Source organism: Festucalex cinctus, chromosome 17, assembly GCF_051991245.1.
Source record: "Festucalex cinctus isolate MCC-2025b chromosome 17, RoL_Fcin_1.0, whole genome shotgun sequence".
NCBI lineage: Eukaryota > Metazoa > Chordata > Actinopteri > Syngnathiformes > Syngnathidae > Festucalex > Festucalex cinctus.
Window position 1 is genome coordinate 9,113,539 of NC_135427.1, and position 14,547 is coordinate 9,128,085.

The window sequence follows — 14,547 nt, forward strand, 5'->3', positions numbered from 1 at the left end:
GCCGGCTAGTATCCACATTTGAGCTTTTCTACCTTGTTCAATCAATTTCCAGCTAATTGAACCATAGTTTAGCAAATATAAAGCAGCTTAGGAAGGAAGGTAAAGCCCACGTTAACTCCTTCCAGATGCTCTCAACATGAATAATCTTCAACGGGCCGTGACGGGAGAAGCGGTTGCACATATAAACTGCTAATATGTGTCGTGCTTTTTTTTTTTTTGTGCCATAGATGTGCCACGTTCTCCAGTATCTGTGCGACTGCCAGGTGCGTCATCGCATTGAAGCAGTCGTCGCCTTCTCTGACGATTTTGTCGCCAGTCTCCAAGAAAATCAGCGCTTTCGCTACAATGAAGTGATGCTTGCGCTGAACATGTCTGCTGCTCTCACCGCCAAGAAGACCAAAGAGTTCCGATCTCCACCTCAGGAACAGGTACATTACTTAAAGAAAGGCCTGGCGTGACGCTCTACGACGCTCTTTAAAAGTATTAGATAGTGATTAACAATGTCCGATCACGATTAGGGCTGTCGAAGTTAGTGCGTTAATATTGAGTTCATTTTAATGACACTGATTTTTTATTTTATTTTATTTTTTAAAACGTGCAATTAATGACCACCCCTCACTTGGAAAGCATGTACTGGGGGGAATTTCAGTAGCAACGCAGCAGACATGTCCACGTCTGGCCAGTCGTTGAGGATGTCACATGACACATCAAGATAACTCAAAACAAGCCACAGCAGCGAACGTTTGTCAGGTCAAAATCAGGCTACGTTCATGTAGTCGGACGTTGGCATTAGAGGACACCACCTTTAGTTTGAATCCACCGCTGTTGTATGCAAGTGAAAGTACACCAGTACCTTGACTTAGGTGTAGCGTTGGGCAGTAGCAGCATTATAAGTCGCACCATCACTCGGGACGTAACGATAACAATGTTTCGTGGACATGCAAGTCAAGCTGCAAAATGTATTTCCTGCAGATCAACATGCTGCTGAACTTTAAGAAGGAGATGCAGGAGTGTCCCTGTCCCGAATATATCCGAGAACAGCTGCTTGACTTCCATGAGGACCTCATGAAACACTGTGGTAATAATAATAATAATGATAATTTCAAAATACAGTCTACCAAACCTTTGCTGGGTTGCAACCTTTTCATCTTTAATTATGGCATTTTTTTTTTAACTTGGTCTGAGGAAATATTCTAATATTTTGAGAGAGGATATTTGAGTTTTCTTAAGCTGTAAGCCATAATAAAAGCCTTGCAATATTTCAGTTGATTTGTAATGAATCCAGCAATTTTGCTTATTTCCTTGCATGACTTTATCACAATACTCTCATTTTCTGAGACAGTCCTGTATATTTACAATTTACAAGGTACTTGTGGATGGATTTGTAATGATTGTGGTTTAAAAAAAAATCGTGTGTTCCCATTGACTTGAATGAGGCTGACAAATAGCGCAGGCGGCGAGCTTCCTCCTCTGCCTCCTCCTCAAGGCAAAAATGAGTAATTAGCGACTCGTCAACGCAATGCTCTGAACATCATTGTTGAGTTGTGACATGAACAAATCAACCGGTCTGTGCAACCCCTACAATTTTTGTCTGTAATATCTCTACTCCCTCAGGTATAGAGTTAACAGAAGATGGCTCTTTAGACGGAGACAGTAATTTCACCATTCGGGGTCGACTCATGTCATTGGTGGAAAAGGTGTCTTACCTGAAAAACAAGATTGTCAACCCACCAAAGGAAAAGATGGATAGAAAGCCAAGTGAGTTTTCCTGTCCATCAGATAGACAGGAAGTCACATCAGATAGACAGGAAGTCACATCAGATAGACAGGAAGTCACAACAAACAGACAGGAAGTCACAACAAACAGACAGGAAGTCACATCAGATAGACAGGAAGTCACAACAAACAGACAGGAAAGTCACATCAGATAGACAAGAAGTCACAACAAACAGACAGGAAGTCACAACAAACAGACAGGAAGTCACATCAGATAGACAGGAAGTCACATCAGATAGACAGGAAGTTACAACAGACAGGAAGTCACATGTATTGCTCTTCACAATATTTTACATTGAAATGTGCGTAATTAATAGTTCATTGAATATTCCTTGCATCTGGTTATAACATGCAATAATTCATCAGAATCAGTTCAGTGGAAATATACGTTTACCGTGTGTTCCCTGCTTTTAAGATCGTCTTGTCTCTTCAGGTACATTACAGCAGTTGATTTCCGAGACGATGGTTCGCTGGGCTCAGGAGTCGATAATCGAGGATCCGGAGCTCGTCCGAGCCATGTTTGTGCTCTTGCACCGACAGTATGACGGCATTGGAGGACAGGTTATCTTCTCGTTTTGGTCATTTTGTCCTTCATAGTCAATGCAATTTACACGGAATATTTTTCAAATGTTTGACTTTCACATTTTTTGCATGCATTGTAATTTGGAATACAGCTTAGTGGACTAAGATTGTCCCCGATATTGTTATCGGCGTGAAAGTGTTTATTATCTTGTCTCTCTAGGTCCGGGCTCTTCCCAAGACTTACACGATAAACTCCGTTTCAATCGAGGACACCATCAACCTGCTCGCTGCTCTTGGTCAGATAAGATCACTGCTGAGTGTGCGAATGGGAAGAGAGGAGGAGAAGCTGATGATAAGAGGACTCGGGTGAGAAAACGCTTTTTTTTTTCTGTTCTTAAAACCATCGTTGGAAAACAGGTGTTTTCCATTGACAACTTCAAAATTGATGCAGTGTTGTTAATCATTTTGTGGCCTTTTTCAAACTGGATGTATGAAGGAAACGAGTGTCCATATTTGGATAGAAAAAAAAAAAGAGCAGACAAGGCATAACAAAATGAATGTTTTCTTCTGCAGTGATATTATGAACAACAAAGTGTTTTACCAGCATCCGAACTTGATGAGAGCTCTGGGGATGCATGAGACTGTCATGGAGGTCATGGTGAACGTACTCAGCGGGGGAGTTTCGAAGGTATGGAGGGCTGGCTGAAATATATTTTTGTTGAATTATCATTCTTGTTAAGTGACGCTGCGACACAATAGTCGAGCGCGGGAAACGCATAACCAAAACACAGGCTGGGTCCTCCGATGGGCGAATTTGTCGGCTGCGTGACGTCACTCAAGCACGCACGGACTTACACATGAATGGACTGTCGGCGGCGTGAGTGACGTCATGCGGCCAACAAATTTGCCCTCCGGAGGACCCAGCCTTGTGAATTTGGACACAACGCAGAGGCAATGGAGGATGACGCTGCCCGATATCTCGGTTTCTCGTTCTGTTTATATGTTACGTCATTCCTCCTTGAATCAATGGCGGTTTTGCCGCAACCAGCAGAGGCACTGTTGATTCCGTCAAAAGACCAAAATGAGATTCGAGTTGGGAAGTTGAGCTCCAGCCGTGCTTTGACTCCTGTGGACAGCATTAATCTGCTCAACACAACACATGTAAACAGATTTCAGAGCATTCAGACATTCGGGAACATAATACAAATAAATAAATAAATAACACGTCATTTCGCTCACAGAGGTGAAGAACTTTATTTATTTTTTTTATATTTTTGCAAAGAGCAATATCTCATATTTGGGTTTGTTTTGCAGGAAATCACCTTCCCGAAAATGGTGGCCAACTGTTGTCGTTTCCTTTGTTACTTCTGTCGAATCAGCCGTCAAAACCAGAAAGCCATGTTTGACCATCTCAGCTACCTGCTGGAGAACAGCAGCGTCGGCCTTGGTGAGCGACCGTGATCGTACGTCGTAATTGGCGACTCGGCTTTTCATCATGGCGGGCGTAGTGAGCAACTTATTCCAAAAACGATCACACAAAAAAGGTGCTACTGACGCGTAGCTAAAGTATGTGAAAAGTACAAAAAAAAAAGACAACTTCTACTGCTACTGAGTAGAGTAGGGTGCTTATATTTAAACAACGTAGGAAAATAAACGCTGAATGAAGTCGCCTACAGTAATATATCAAAAGAACAGTTCATAAAACAAATGTAACATTATTGGATACAATTAAATATTACAATATTTATTGTTAATCCATTCTGATGATTCATCCTAAAGCTTTATGGCACAAAGTAAATTCAAAAAGTTAGTATTTTTTCTTTTCCAAATGTTAAACAATTTTTTTTTTTTTTTAATAATTAGATTTGCAGCATTTGCATGTGATTTTTTTATTTTATTTTTAGGTCATCTTTTTATGTTCAGAATTTTGGACACAATTTAGTATTCTTAGATGTTTCACTGCGTATTATATTTCAAATTTAGGAAAATAGAGTTGTTGTTTTTGTGTGTGACGTTTGTACTAAGCCGCGTTGTCCTCAGCGTCTCCGTCGATGCGAGGAGCCACGCCCCTTGATGTGGCTGCGGCATCAGTGATGGATAACAACGAGTTGGCGCTTGCTTTGAGAGAGCCTGATTTGGAGAAGGTGAAGTTCCAGTTGTTTGTATACCAAATGATATTTTTATTATGCTGAATGGCAAAAACGTTTTCTTCTTGTAATGTTAGCAGCGGTTCCGGTTTACCGCCGGCGCCGTACCGAGTCGAAATGTATGCGCACTGCACAGCAAGGAGCAAATTTCAGCCACGCACCGGGAAATTTGAATGAATGTGCAATATCCATTGTGACACCTGCATATTAATACGTGTATTGCAAAGAAGCCCGCAGCGATATATTGCCGTGTTATTTTTTTCCAGCACACCCCGAGAAAAAAATGGGATCTTGATGCGTGTGTGTTTATTTTTGTTGATCATTCTAAATCTATTCTATGTGACTTCTCAGGTGGTTCAGTATCTGGCCGGCTGTGGGCTGCAGAGTTGCCTGATGCTGGTGTCGAAAGGATATCCCGACATCGGCTGGAACCCTGTTGAAGGAGAACGCTACCTCGATTTCTTGCGTTTTGCTGTATTTTGCAATGGTAAACATTTTGTGATCAATTATTTACGCTACATTGTTTTTCTCTTCTTTCTTCAGCTACCTAAGGTTGAATTCTTTCTCTCCTGCGATAGGCGAAAGTGTCGAAGAGAACGCGAACGTCGTGGTGAGACTTCTTATCCGCCGACCGGAATGTTTCGGACCAGCGCTCCGAGGAGAAGGCGGTGACGGCTTGTTGGCCACAATGGAAGAAGCAATTAAGATTTCTCTCGATCCCTTCAGAGATGGGCCTTCCTCTGCATCAGAAAGCAGCAACATTCTGTAAGCTAATGCACAACATGAGAAACATACCGGTCATATTGCGTTTCCTGTATTCTGAGAATGCTAATTGGTAGTGTGCAGCTTGTTCTCATTTAACACAAACGAGTGTTTAACTAGTGAGCTATGAAAGAACATTTCATCTGCATAGGTTTTTATTTTCTTCTCTTTGTTTTTTATGTGAAGTTTTCCCCTAATAGATGCTATTATTGAAATGCAAAAAAATACGGTTATAAAATACAAATAAATAAACCGTACTTTGGAGTTTATGTTAACCAACTATTTGTGTGTTTGCGTCGCATATAGCAGTGATAGGTTACAGGAAGAAGACGATGCCATCCACTTAGGGAATGCCATTATGACCTTCTATGCGGCGCTTATTGACCTGCTGGGACGTTGCGGTCCAGAGTTGCACGTGAGTGACACAACAACGTGTCCGCACAAACAAACTCACAACTGGATTGTCATCTAATGTATAAACTGTAAACCTTTTGCATCAGTTGATAAATGCCGGTAAAGGGGAAGCAATTCGCATCAGAGCGATTCTCAGGTCTCTGATTCCCATCGAAGATCTCGTGGGCGTCGTCTGCATTCCATTCGCAATGCCAAGCCTGACGAAAGGTAAGTGCACCGACTGCATCAGCGTCAACGTTAGCATCGTCTCTTAGATAAAAAGGGAAAACGGGTCAAATATAACCCGGGTATGTTGCCATACTTAGATGGGGTGGTGTTGGAGCCGGACATGTCGGCTGGCTTCTGTCCGGATCACAAAGCGGCCATGGTGCTGTTTTTGGACCGGGTCTATGGTGTGCAAGACCAGAATTTCCTCCTTCACCTGCTCGAAGTCGGATTCCTACCAGACCTCAGAGCTGCAGCTTCACTCGACACAGTTAGTTTGGCTCTTTTTTTTTTTGGGCCATGGATGCTTTTTATTAATAATTATATTGAATCTCATTTCACATGATTACATTTTTTTTCAATATTATTCCATATTTTCAGTGACAAATTCTCACAAATATTTCACACAAAATTCACAGATTTTTTTTTTCTAAAGCAACAGTAATCCAGACCAGTGTTTGAATCCTGGTTGGGGCAAATTTGAATACAATTTCAATTTCATATAATAATCATTGTCCAATGTCAGCAATGTTTTGGGCTGGAATAATGGGGAGTTAGCTATTTGGCCAAAAAAAAATCACATTTCATTCACGACAAATCGCATTGACTATTTTGGAAAATGAACAGCAAATGCCTAATAATATGGAAGACAGTTTACCCTAAATGATGGGTTCATTCACTTGGGAGTTTCATTTGCCATCGAATTCGAACAAAGTTTGCCTTTGTGGTGTTAATATTTGTCTCCCCCTTTTTCTTCCACGATTCTGTTTTTGTTTTTGTTAGGCAGCTCTTAGCGCCACAGACATGGCTCTTGCCCTCAACAGGTATCTCTGCACGGCAGTATTACCACTGCTGACCAAATGCGCGCCACTCTTTGCCGGGACGGAGTCGTTTGCATCGCTGATCGATTCGCTGCTTCACACCGTTTACCGTCTGTCCAAAGGCTGCTGCCTTACCAAAGCCCAGCGGGATTCCATCGAGGAGTGTCTTCTAGCGGTTTGTGGGTAAGAGAAGAGGACTTTTTACACTTATAAAACCGTTTGAAAAGTTTTGCAGCACTTGTCCAAGTTTGAATTTTGACCTGCATCTGTTGCGGATGATATGCTTTACCCGCCAACAACGACAGTTGCGTATACACAATCTCGAGTTACCGACCGAGATGAGCCTTCGACTAGATTTTTTTTTTCCGCTCCAAAAGAAATACAGGGAAGAGGAATAATTGTTCATTGTCATGAAGACACATTTACATTTTTTTTTTTTTTAAATGTTTTAATTTGCATTTGCAATTGTTGCAATTGCAGTCGTGGACACAGCAAATGACACTTTTTAGTAGCAGAGAATCCGGATGATGTTGAGGGTAGATGGTGTGAGTTGAACAACTCGAATTGTGCATGAAAACTGTTAGCAAACGTGTCTGACCGTAACCTTGTTGTTATTGTTTTGTGTTCATATTTAACTCGGTTTCTTATTTTTCCTCTGCAGTAAACTGAGGCCTTCAATGATGCAACATCTGTTAAGGAGGCTTGTGTTTGACATTCCGCTGCTGAATGAACTTACCAAGATGCCCTTGAAAGTGAGTAAGACATCAATTGATCTTATTCACATGCATTGAATCTATTCACGCTTATTTTTGCCATTTGAGTTCAAACGATGTTTTGTATTTTATTTTTAAGTTGTACAACCCCAATCGCTTTTTTTGAAAACTAGTTGTGTTCTGTAAAGTAGTTCTTGAATCGGTTCGTCGGCATCAGTTTTGAGAAGGACGCATATTATTATATTTGCGACTTCCGACAGCTTTTGACCAATCACTTTGAGCGCTGCTGGAAGTACTACTGCCTGGCTGGAGGCTGGGGCACTTTCGGCGCCTCGTCTGATGAAGAACTTCACCTCTCCAGGAAATTATTTTGGGGGATATTTGATGCGCTCTCTCATAAGGTATGCAAATAATCAGCCCGATTTAACTTAACCTAATGATAAATTTTTTTCAGAAATATTTGCAGTTTGTTACCAGGTCAATGTAAACAGATTCCTATTATGAGCAATAAATAAATCTAGTGGCAGTAAAACTGCAGATTCAAGACAGAAATCTTGAACAGATCCGTTTTGAATCTGCTTTTAAAAAGAGGGAATGTTTCAAATAGCAGGAGGCAGCTTCCATTGTTCTGGGGTGAACAGAAATATGAGTATTTGTGAGCAACAATATGGTTCCATGCCAAGGACGAGTACCACAGATGGATTATTTGCCTTGATGGAGAATAAAACTGATCAACTTTTTGAAGGATTCTATCTTTTCCTGTACTATATAGAACTTTTACCAAAAGCATGGACATGAATAAAATTAGCATTTCAAATGTGATATATGTGTGTGTGTGTTTGTTTGTTTGTTAGCCATATGACCAGGAGCTGTTTAAGGTTGCATTGTCATGCCTAAGTGCAGTGGGCGGAGCTCTTCCTCCGGATTATATGGAGTCGAACTACATGGCCATGATGGACAAACAATCATCGATGGACTCGGACGGAAACTTCACTCCACAGCCTGCAGACACTTCCAAGTATACATTTTGATGTGTTGTTCTTTATATGAACATATATATGCCATAATTAACATCAAACCAGACTTAAGAAAACACAGCGGATGAATGTGATCGAACTTTTCTTACGTTTGGTGTTTTCTCTTTTATAGTGTGACTGTACCAGAAAAACTGGACATTTTCATTGCCAGATATGCAGAGCATAACCACGAGAAGTGGTGTTTTGAAAAGGTAAGTATGAACCATCAGATTCAACACTTGTTAAATGTTTTGATGTTTTGTTAATTGTTTTTTTTTTTTCCCCCCCAGTTTTCCAATGGTTGGTCGTACAGCGAAAATACATGTGAAATGTCCAGGAGCCATCATTTATTAAAACCTTTTAAAGCACTCTCTGATAAGGTAATCTATTGTACATCTGCCTCAAGTTTTTTTTTTTTTTTTTTTTTTTTAAACTTATGCCCAACGTTCAAAACTTGAAGTGACATTCCACAGACAGTGTACATGACAACACTGACAATCATATGTACGTACTTGATGTGCTTGTGATGTTATATATTAAGTCAATAATATAGAAAGTATCATTTGCCAACAATGTTGAGTTCAGTTTTTGAAGTTCAATAAATGAATGATGAAGAAAGTTAATGCTTGAATCCCTCATGAAGCCATTTATAAATAACGTGGTCAGCATCCATGCTTATAAATACACAGCATTGCTGAACATTAATATAATAATATGAAGTTTGGGCTCTGACTCGTGTGCACCGGGTTGTTCATCAGATATGGACGACATTTTTTGTCCATTTTGAGATTTCTCCACAGATAACTTCCTTGAGGTCTCGAGTTTCATTTCCAAGCAGCACAAAAGTCCAAATTGGAATAGAAGTGTATGAAAATAAGCAAATATTAGAAAGTATTCATCGTGACTAGGGGGAGTGTTTTTAGCCTTGCTAGTTGATTAAAAAAAAAAAAAAAAAAAAAAAAAAAAAAAATTATTAAATCAATTTTCCCACTGTGGTAATATGCCCGCATTTATGCAAGAAAATACCACAAAGAGCAACAATAAAAAAAAGCAAACTTTGGCTGAAGCCTCAGAAGATGAATTGTAAGCTGAATGTGATCTTCAAAGTTGAGGCTGATTTCAGCTCTTGAGAGGTCAAACTTCCAAAACGTTGAAAGGGTTAAAATCTCGGACGACTGTTTTCCAGTGATATTTTAATAGTTCCTGAAAATTTCTGGTTCATATCTTTTTCCTAAGGTACTCGTTGCTGTGAACATTTGAAAGATGCAAGTACTAAAACTTAAAAAATTGCTGTAGCTTGTCAATGTTTGAGGTACGTCCATGTATTAAATATCATTTTAAAGGGAATTAAATGCAGAATTCGAATATATCGATATCTCCATTTTTTTAGCACATGTGGACCCTTTTGCCAGAGTCACAGTTACAACAGTGGTTGGAAAAGTCTCCAAATATAACAAAGTCGCTAAGTGGATGTAGCATTCAAATATTGTTTTAAATATTGCTGCATTTCGATGATTTGCTTTAGGATAAAGATTTCTACTGCCGGCCAATCAGAGAGTCTCTCAAGACGATGCTTTCTTGGGGATGGAGCATCAACAGGATACGAGAGAGTGACCCAGCCAGCCTCCAGAACAAATCGAGGAGAATATCGCTGGCCAGCCAGGTACACGTTTTGATTGTTTGATGTGGCTTCAAGATCACCGAAACCAAAAAACATGTCGATGTTGTTCATAATAAATGTGAGCATTCAGAAAAGTGGCTGGTGTGGAGTCGGCGATAGGCTCCAGCTACTTTTGACCCTGAACAGGAAAAGCAGTTTTGAAAATGAGTTGTTCTAATAATAAAATCATAATTTGTTCCCCAGCTGTCCTTGGAAGGAGCTCAGTGTTTCAATCCCAGGCCGATTGATATGAGCAACGTTACACTGTCCAGAGACACTCAGGTATGATTGTAAACACTGATTAAATTCATCCACAATTCTGATAACCTACTAAATTTGCTACTAATTTTGAGTACTGAAGAAACATTCACGTGTTTTGCAGTCAATGGCAGAGCTCCTTGCAGAGAACTATCATAACATCTGGGCCAGCAAAAAGAAGACTGAACTAGAAGCCAAAGGTGTGGCATTGAAATTACACTATTTTTTTTAATGTTATTTACAGATATTAAAAGTAACCATGTTCAAATGACAAGTTTTTGTTATTTAGAAAAAAAATGAGATCAAGATCATTAATTTCAAAATTATTTGACCTATAACATGCACAACTCAATAAAAGAGAATATTTTCAAGAAAGGAAGTCAAAATGAACAACTAAATATGTGGTTGCTTCCTTTTACTGGGATGTTTTTCGTCCTATTCAAATGCCAAAAACAACACATTATAGAAAAGAAGGAGAAACAATATCTGATGATGATATGAACCCGAGTCAAATACATTGCAGTACAGTGCTTTTGCTTCTTGCAAGCATATATTATTCCACAGACGCAACCGACGACGTGCTTGACATTTTACTTGAGGTTTCTTTGTGCCAGGTGGAGGAAATCACCCCTTACTGGTTCCCTTTGATACGCTGACGGCCAAAGAGAAATTAAAAGACAGACAAAAAGCACAAGATATCCTCAAGTTCCTCCAGATCAACGGTTACACCGTGTCAAGGTAGGAAATCGATTTTGATGCAAGACCTCAAATAAAATTTCAAGACATTTGCCGTGTCTATTGCGCCACCCTCAATAGAATTGGCCGCATTTTCTCCTTCTGCTGAAATTCCCGACAAACGTCATCCGTATTGAGACTTTATTGATTCATTTCAGAGGTGTCAAGTCACAGGAGTCGGACTCGCCAGCCATCGAGAAACGATTTGCCTACACCTTCCTTCAGCAGCTCATCAGATATGTGGACCAGGCCCACGAGTACATGATGAAATTTGGTGAGAACCTTCAACGTCACTTGCTTGATCAAAGCAAGGGTCCAAATCTTCTTGCTTTATTCCGTAAATAGTCAATGGGTGCATTTCACAAAGCAGGTTTAGTGAACCCTGAAATGTGGGCAACGCTGCGTCTTCCGTTTCAGAAAGGGAGGTCGCTGAAATCAGAGGAGAAGCGGGAACTCGAGCCCGTTTCATAAAAAGAGGTCATTTAAGCTCTCGGTCAGTTCACGTCGTGACGTGCTCCATGAAACTAACCTGATCGTAGCAGCTTTTTCACAATGAACCTCGAGTTTTTCCCTGTACCGCCTCCTTTCAGCCACACACCATCATTCGTTTCCTCGTTCATTCAGTCCACTGCAGCAACTTAAATACGCATATTCTATAAAGTCCACTTTTGTCAGGAACATTGCATGTCGTTTTGACAATGACCCTATTGATGAAGGTGCCGTTTTATTGTGCGGGGAATGAAATATTGGTCGAGAGAATGTTATCAGCCCGCTCGGTACCGCGTTTCCCATAACGTTCATCATCAACATACACAACATAATCCGTCATTTTTGGCATTACCAGACGTAGTCATACGCGCTCACATCGTAGCATGTATTGCGCTCCGTTTTTTTTTTTCTCTTATACCCGTTTGAATGTTGAATGTTTTTATATTTCATCTAAGTTTACATCCTACATCAAGTGCACTTCTCCTTTGTAGGATTGCACCTAACTCAAATGAATGAATGTATTGTGATTACAAAGGACTACATTTAAATTTACACATTGACCCGAGCAGCAAAGTGCTCCACGCCGCCTTCTCTATGGGGAGCCGCTGCGGTGTCGCACTTTTTTTTTTCTTTATGTATTTATAAAGACATGTTCAAATTCGACATATGATCGCATTAAGATTTTCGGTTGAGAAGGGCAAAAAAAACAAAACAAAACACGCAGAATCAGAGGGCGGCGCCGCTCTCGGCTTCCCCGTTGCCATGGTGACCCGGTGACTCGACGACTCTGGGCTCCATTGAGGCGGTCTTTTAAGACTGGAAGTGAGTCAAGTTGTAACTACTCAGCGTTGCTGTAATCAGCTGTGCTGGAACCGAGAAAACAGACTTTCCAACTCCTAGTTCAGTGTTCATTTCACAGTTTGTTGAACCTGCTTTGTGAAATACACCCAATGTCATAGTCCAAGTAGTTTATTGAAAAAAATGGGCCAATAAGGTAATAAGTGCAGACAATACACGTGTATCATTTGTCCTTGATTCTCTCTAGATGCAGGAACAAGACGAAAGGGAGTAAAGAATCCTTACGAACAGCAGATGAAGTTCTTTGGAAAGGTCAGAAATAAATCAGAAGCGTTGCAAACAACCCAAAAAATGTTTATCAGCGATGATATTAGACCCTCGGATTTGTTTTAATTGTCAACTGAACCCACAGGTTGTCTTGCCGTTGGTGGATCAATACTTCAAAAACCATCGTCTGTATTTCCTATCCACGTCCATCAATCCAATTAGTAGCGGTGGACATGCTTCCAACAAGGAGAAGGAGATGGTAACAAGGTGATTGTGACTAGCAAATCCCTTCAAAGATAACAGTAAGAGTGTTTTGCAAAACGCCCACAACGCTGCTTGAAATGTCAACTGGGCTTTGTCTGGATGTTGGAAATAGCAATTGTTTTGTCCAAGTGATTTGTTTCTCATTCTCCTTTTGTCTTTTTTTCCTCTCGGGTGTCTCATAACTGTTTTGTTTTGTTTTGTTTGTTTTTTCACTTGTTCTTCCCTCCCTGCCTCTTCCTCCTCAATGTATTTTTTCTAGTCTTTTCTGCAAACTGGGAGTACTTGTCAGAAATAGGATATCCTTATTTGGTAAGAATGGTTTATGGCTATTGCTTGCACTTTTGATCACGAGCTCAAACTCCCATCCAACCCCACCCCGCTTTCTTTAAAAAGGAAAAAAATTGGATTTGCATGAATCCAGTACTGTATAGTAATTTGAATAAAGAATGTAGTAAGAATTGGACAGGATTACACAGGTCTTATATGTGCGCAACATACACGTATTTTGAGCCTTGAAACTAAGAAATCAATTGTACCGCAACACATTGAGGGGCACGTACGTGAATGAGGTCATTTGCATACGCTTGGCGGAGAAATTGCCCACCTCTATTTAAATGAGGCTCATTGATAAACGGCATCGAATTGTGAGTGACACAAACGACGTTTATGGAAGGCTGCTATCAACTTGGCTCTTCCTCGATCTTGTGGGTCGTGACAGCCGTGGTGGCACAGAGAACGGAGTGCCCGTCCCCCTCAGGCTCATTTTCCTATGTTGGTTTACAACACACGACATAACCTGGACGATCAGCGATCGTGGCTTGGGGGCACTTCCAAAAATGCTCCAAAATTTGCATGTAAAGTCTAATAAAAGTTATGCAAAGGAGAAAATGACTTCAAATATAAACATATCCCGATCATAAGGGTACTCTTTTTGATACAACAGCTTCTCAACATGTGCATTGACATATGCATGTTTCTGGAGTAAACCAGCTCTCCACAGTTTACAATGACAATTTAAAAAAAAAAAAAAAAAAAGGACTTCTTTTTGATTTTTTTTTTTTTGAATGAAACGCACACCATATAAAATATATGAACATACAGTAACTTAACACATAAAAAATGTGCAATCTACAAAATGATAATGCATGTATAAAACATATTAGCAAAACTAATTGACTTTAGCAATGTTTGTTGCCTTTTTTGCATCTTGTCTTTAATGCAAAAAAATCAAAATGGAGCTTTTATTTGCTGTAAAACCATCATATGCCCATGACTTACTCCATGAGGCTACTTTTTTTTTCTTTTCTTTTTTTTCTGCGCAGACAAACACACGTTAGTAAGATTGTCAACAGCAGCACAATAGAGACGTTAATATTAACATTTGTTTCCCTCATTAGCAAGTAGCAACATGATTGAGGAGCAAAAGGAAAGCAGAATAGTAATGAAATAATGCGTCGGTGTTGAGGTAGGTGAGAAACTTTTCACGTATCCCGGTAAAAGTAAGGAACACTTTCACTCGACTAGTGAGTGACCTCGAGGAGGACGAAATGCTCCGCGTGATAAACAAATGCACAGGTGGGAGGGCTCGAGGTGGATTGAACCGTTTCCAATCAAATGTGCTGGGGCACCCCCCAAAATGGGCTAAATATGCAACTTCCCTGCTTAGCCTGCTTGACTCCATCCCAAATAAGCACAAGTGGC

General features: G+C 40.2%; 1 protein-coding gene across 1 annotated transcript in view; it reads left to right on the forward strand.

The window, feature by feature from the left end:
• Nucleotides 1-14,547, forward strand: part of ryr2a (ryanodine receptor 2a (cardiac)) — a 63,507-nt gene that overhangs the window by 23,252 nt on the left and 25,708 nt on the right. The window contains exons 40-66 of the mRNA XM_077503090.1: nucleotides 228-428; nucleotides 973-1,078; nucleotides 1,615-1,758; nucleotides 2,210-2,337; nucleotides 2,519-2,664; nucleotides 2,872-2,986; nucleotides 3,613-3,745; nucleotides 4,339-4,442; nucleotides 4,797-4,932; nucleotides 5,024-5,210; nucleotides 5,514-5,622; nucleotides 5,708-5,828; nucleotides 5,927-6,096; nucleotides 6,609-6,829; nucleotides 7,308-7,398; nucleotides 7,620-7,760; nucleotides 8,214-8,377; nucleotides 8,509-8,587; nucleotides 8,666-8,755; nucleotides 9,901-10,038; nucleotides 10,240-10,317; nucleotides 10,418-10,493; nucleotides 10,908-11,031; nucleotides 11,187-11,302; nucleotides 12,563-12,627; nucleotides 12,728-12,849; nucleotides 13,106-13,155. Coding sequence (XP_077359216.1) covers nucleotides 228-428; nucleotides 973-1,078; nucleotides 1,615-1,758; nucleotides 2,210-2,337; nucleotides 2,519-2,664; nucleotides 2,872-2,986; nucleotides 3,613-3,745; nucleotides 4,339-4,442; nucleotides 4,797-4,932; nucleotides 5,024-5,210; nucleotides 5,514-5,622; nucleotides 5,708-5,828; nucleotides 5,927-6,096; nucleotides 6,609-6,829; nucleotides 7,308-7,398; nucleotides 7,620-7,760; nucleotides 8,214-8,377; nucleotides 8,509-8,587; nucleotides 8,666-8,755; nucleotides 9,901-10,038; nucleotides 10,240-10,317; nucleotides 10,418-10,493; nucleotides 10,908-11,031; nucleotides 11,187-11,302; nucleotides 12,563-12,627; nucleotides 12,728-12,849; nucleotides 13,106-13,155 — 3,355 coding nt within the window. The remainder of the gene's footprint in view (nucleotides 1-227; nucleotides 429-972; nucleotides 1,079-1,614; nucleotides 1,759-2,209; nucleotides 2,338-2,518; nucleotides 2,665-2,871; nucleotides 2,987-3,612; nucleotides 3,746-4,338; nucleotides 4,443-4,796; nucleotides 4,933-5,023; nucleotides 5,211-5,513; nucleotides 5,623-5,707; nucleotides 5,829-5,926; nucleotides 6,097-6,608; nucleotides 6,830-7,307; nucleotides 7,399-7,619; nucleotides 7,761-8,213; nucleotides 8,378-8,508; nucleotides 8,588-8,665; nucleotides 8,756-9,900; nucleotides 10,039-10,239; nucleotides 10,318-10,417; nucleotides 10,494-10,907; nucleotides 11,032-11,186; nucleotides 11,303-12,562; nucleotides 12,628-12,727; nucleotides 12,850-13,105; nucleotides 13,156-14,547) is intronic.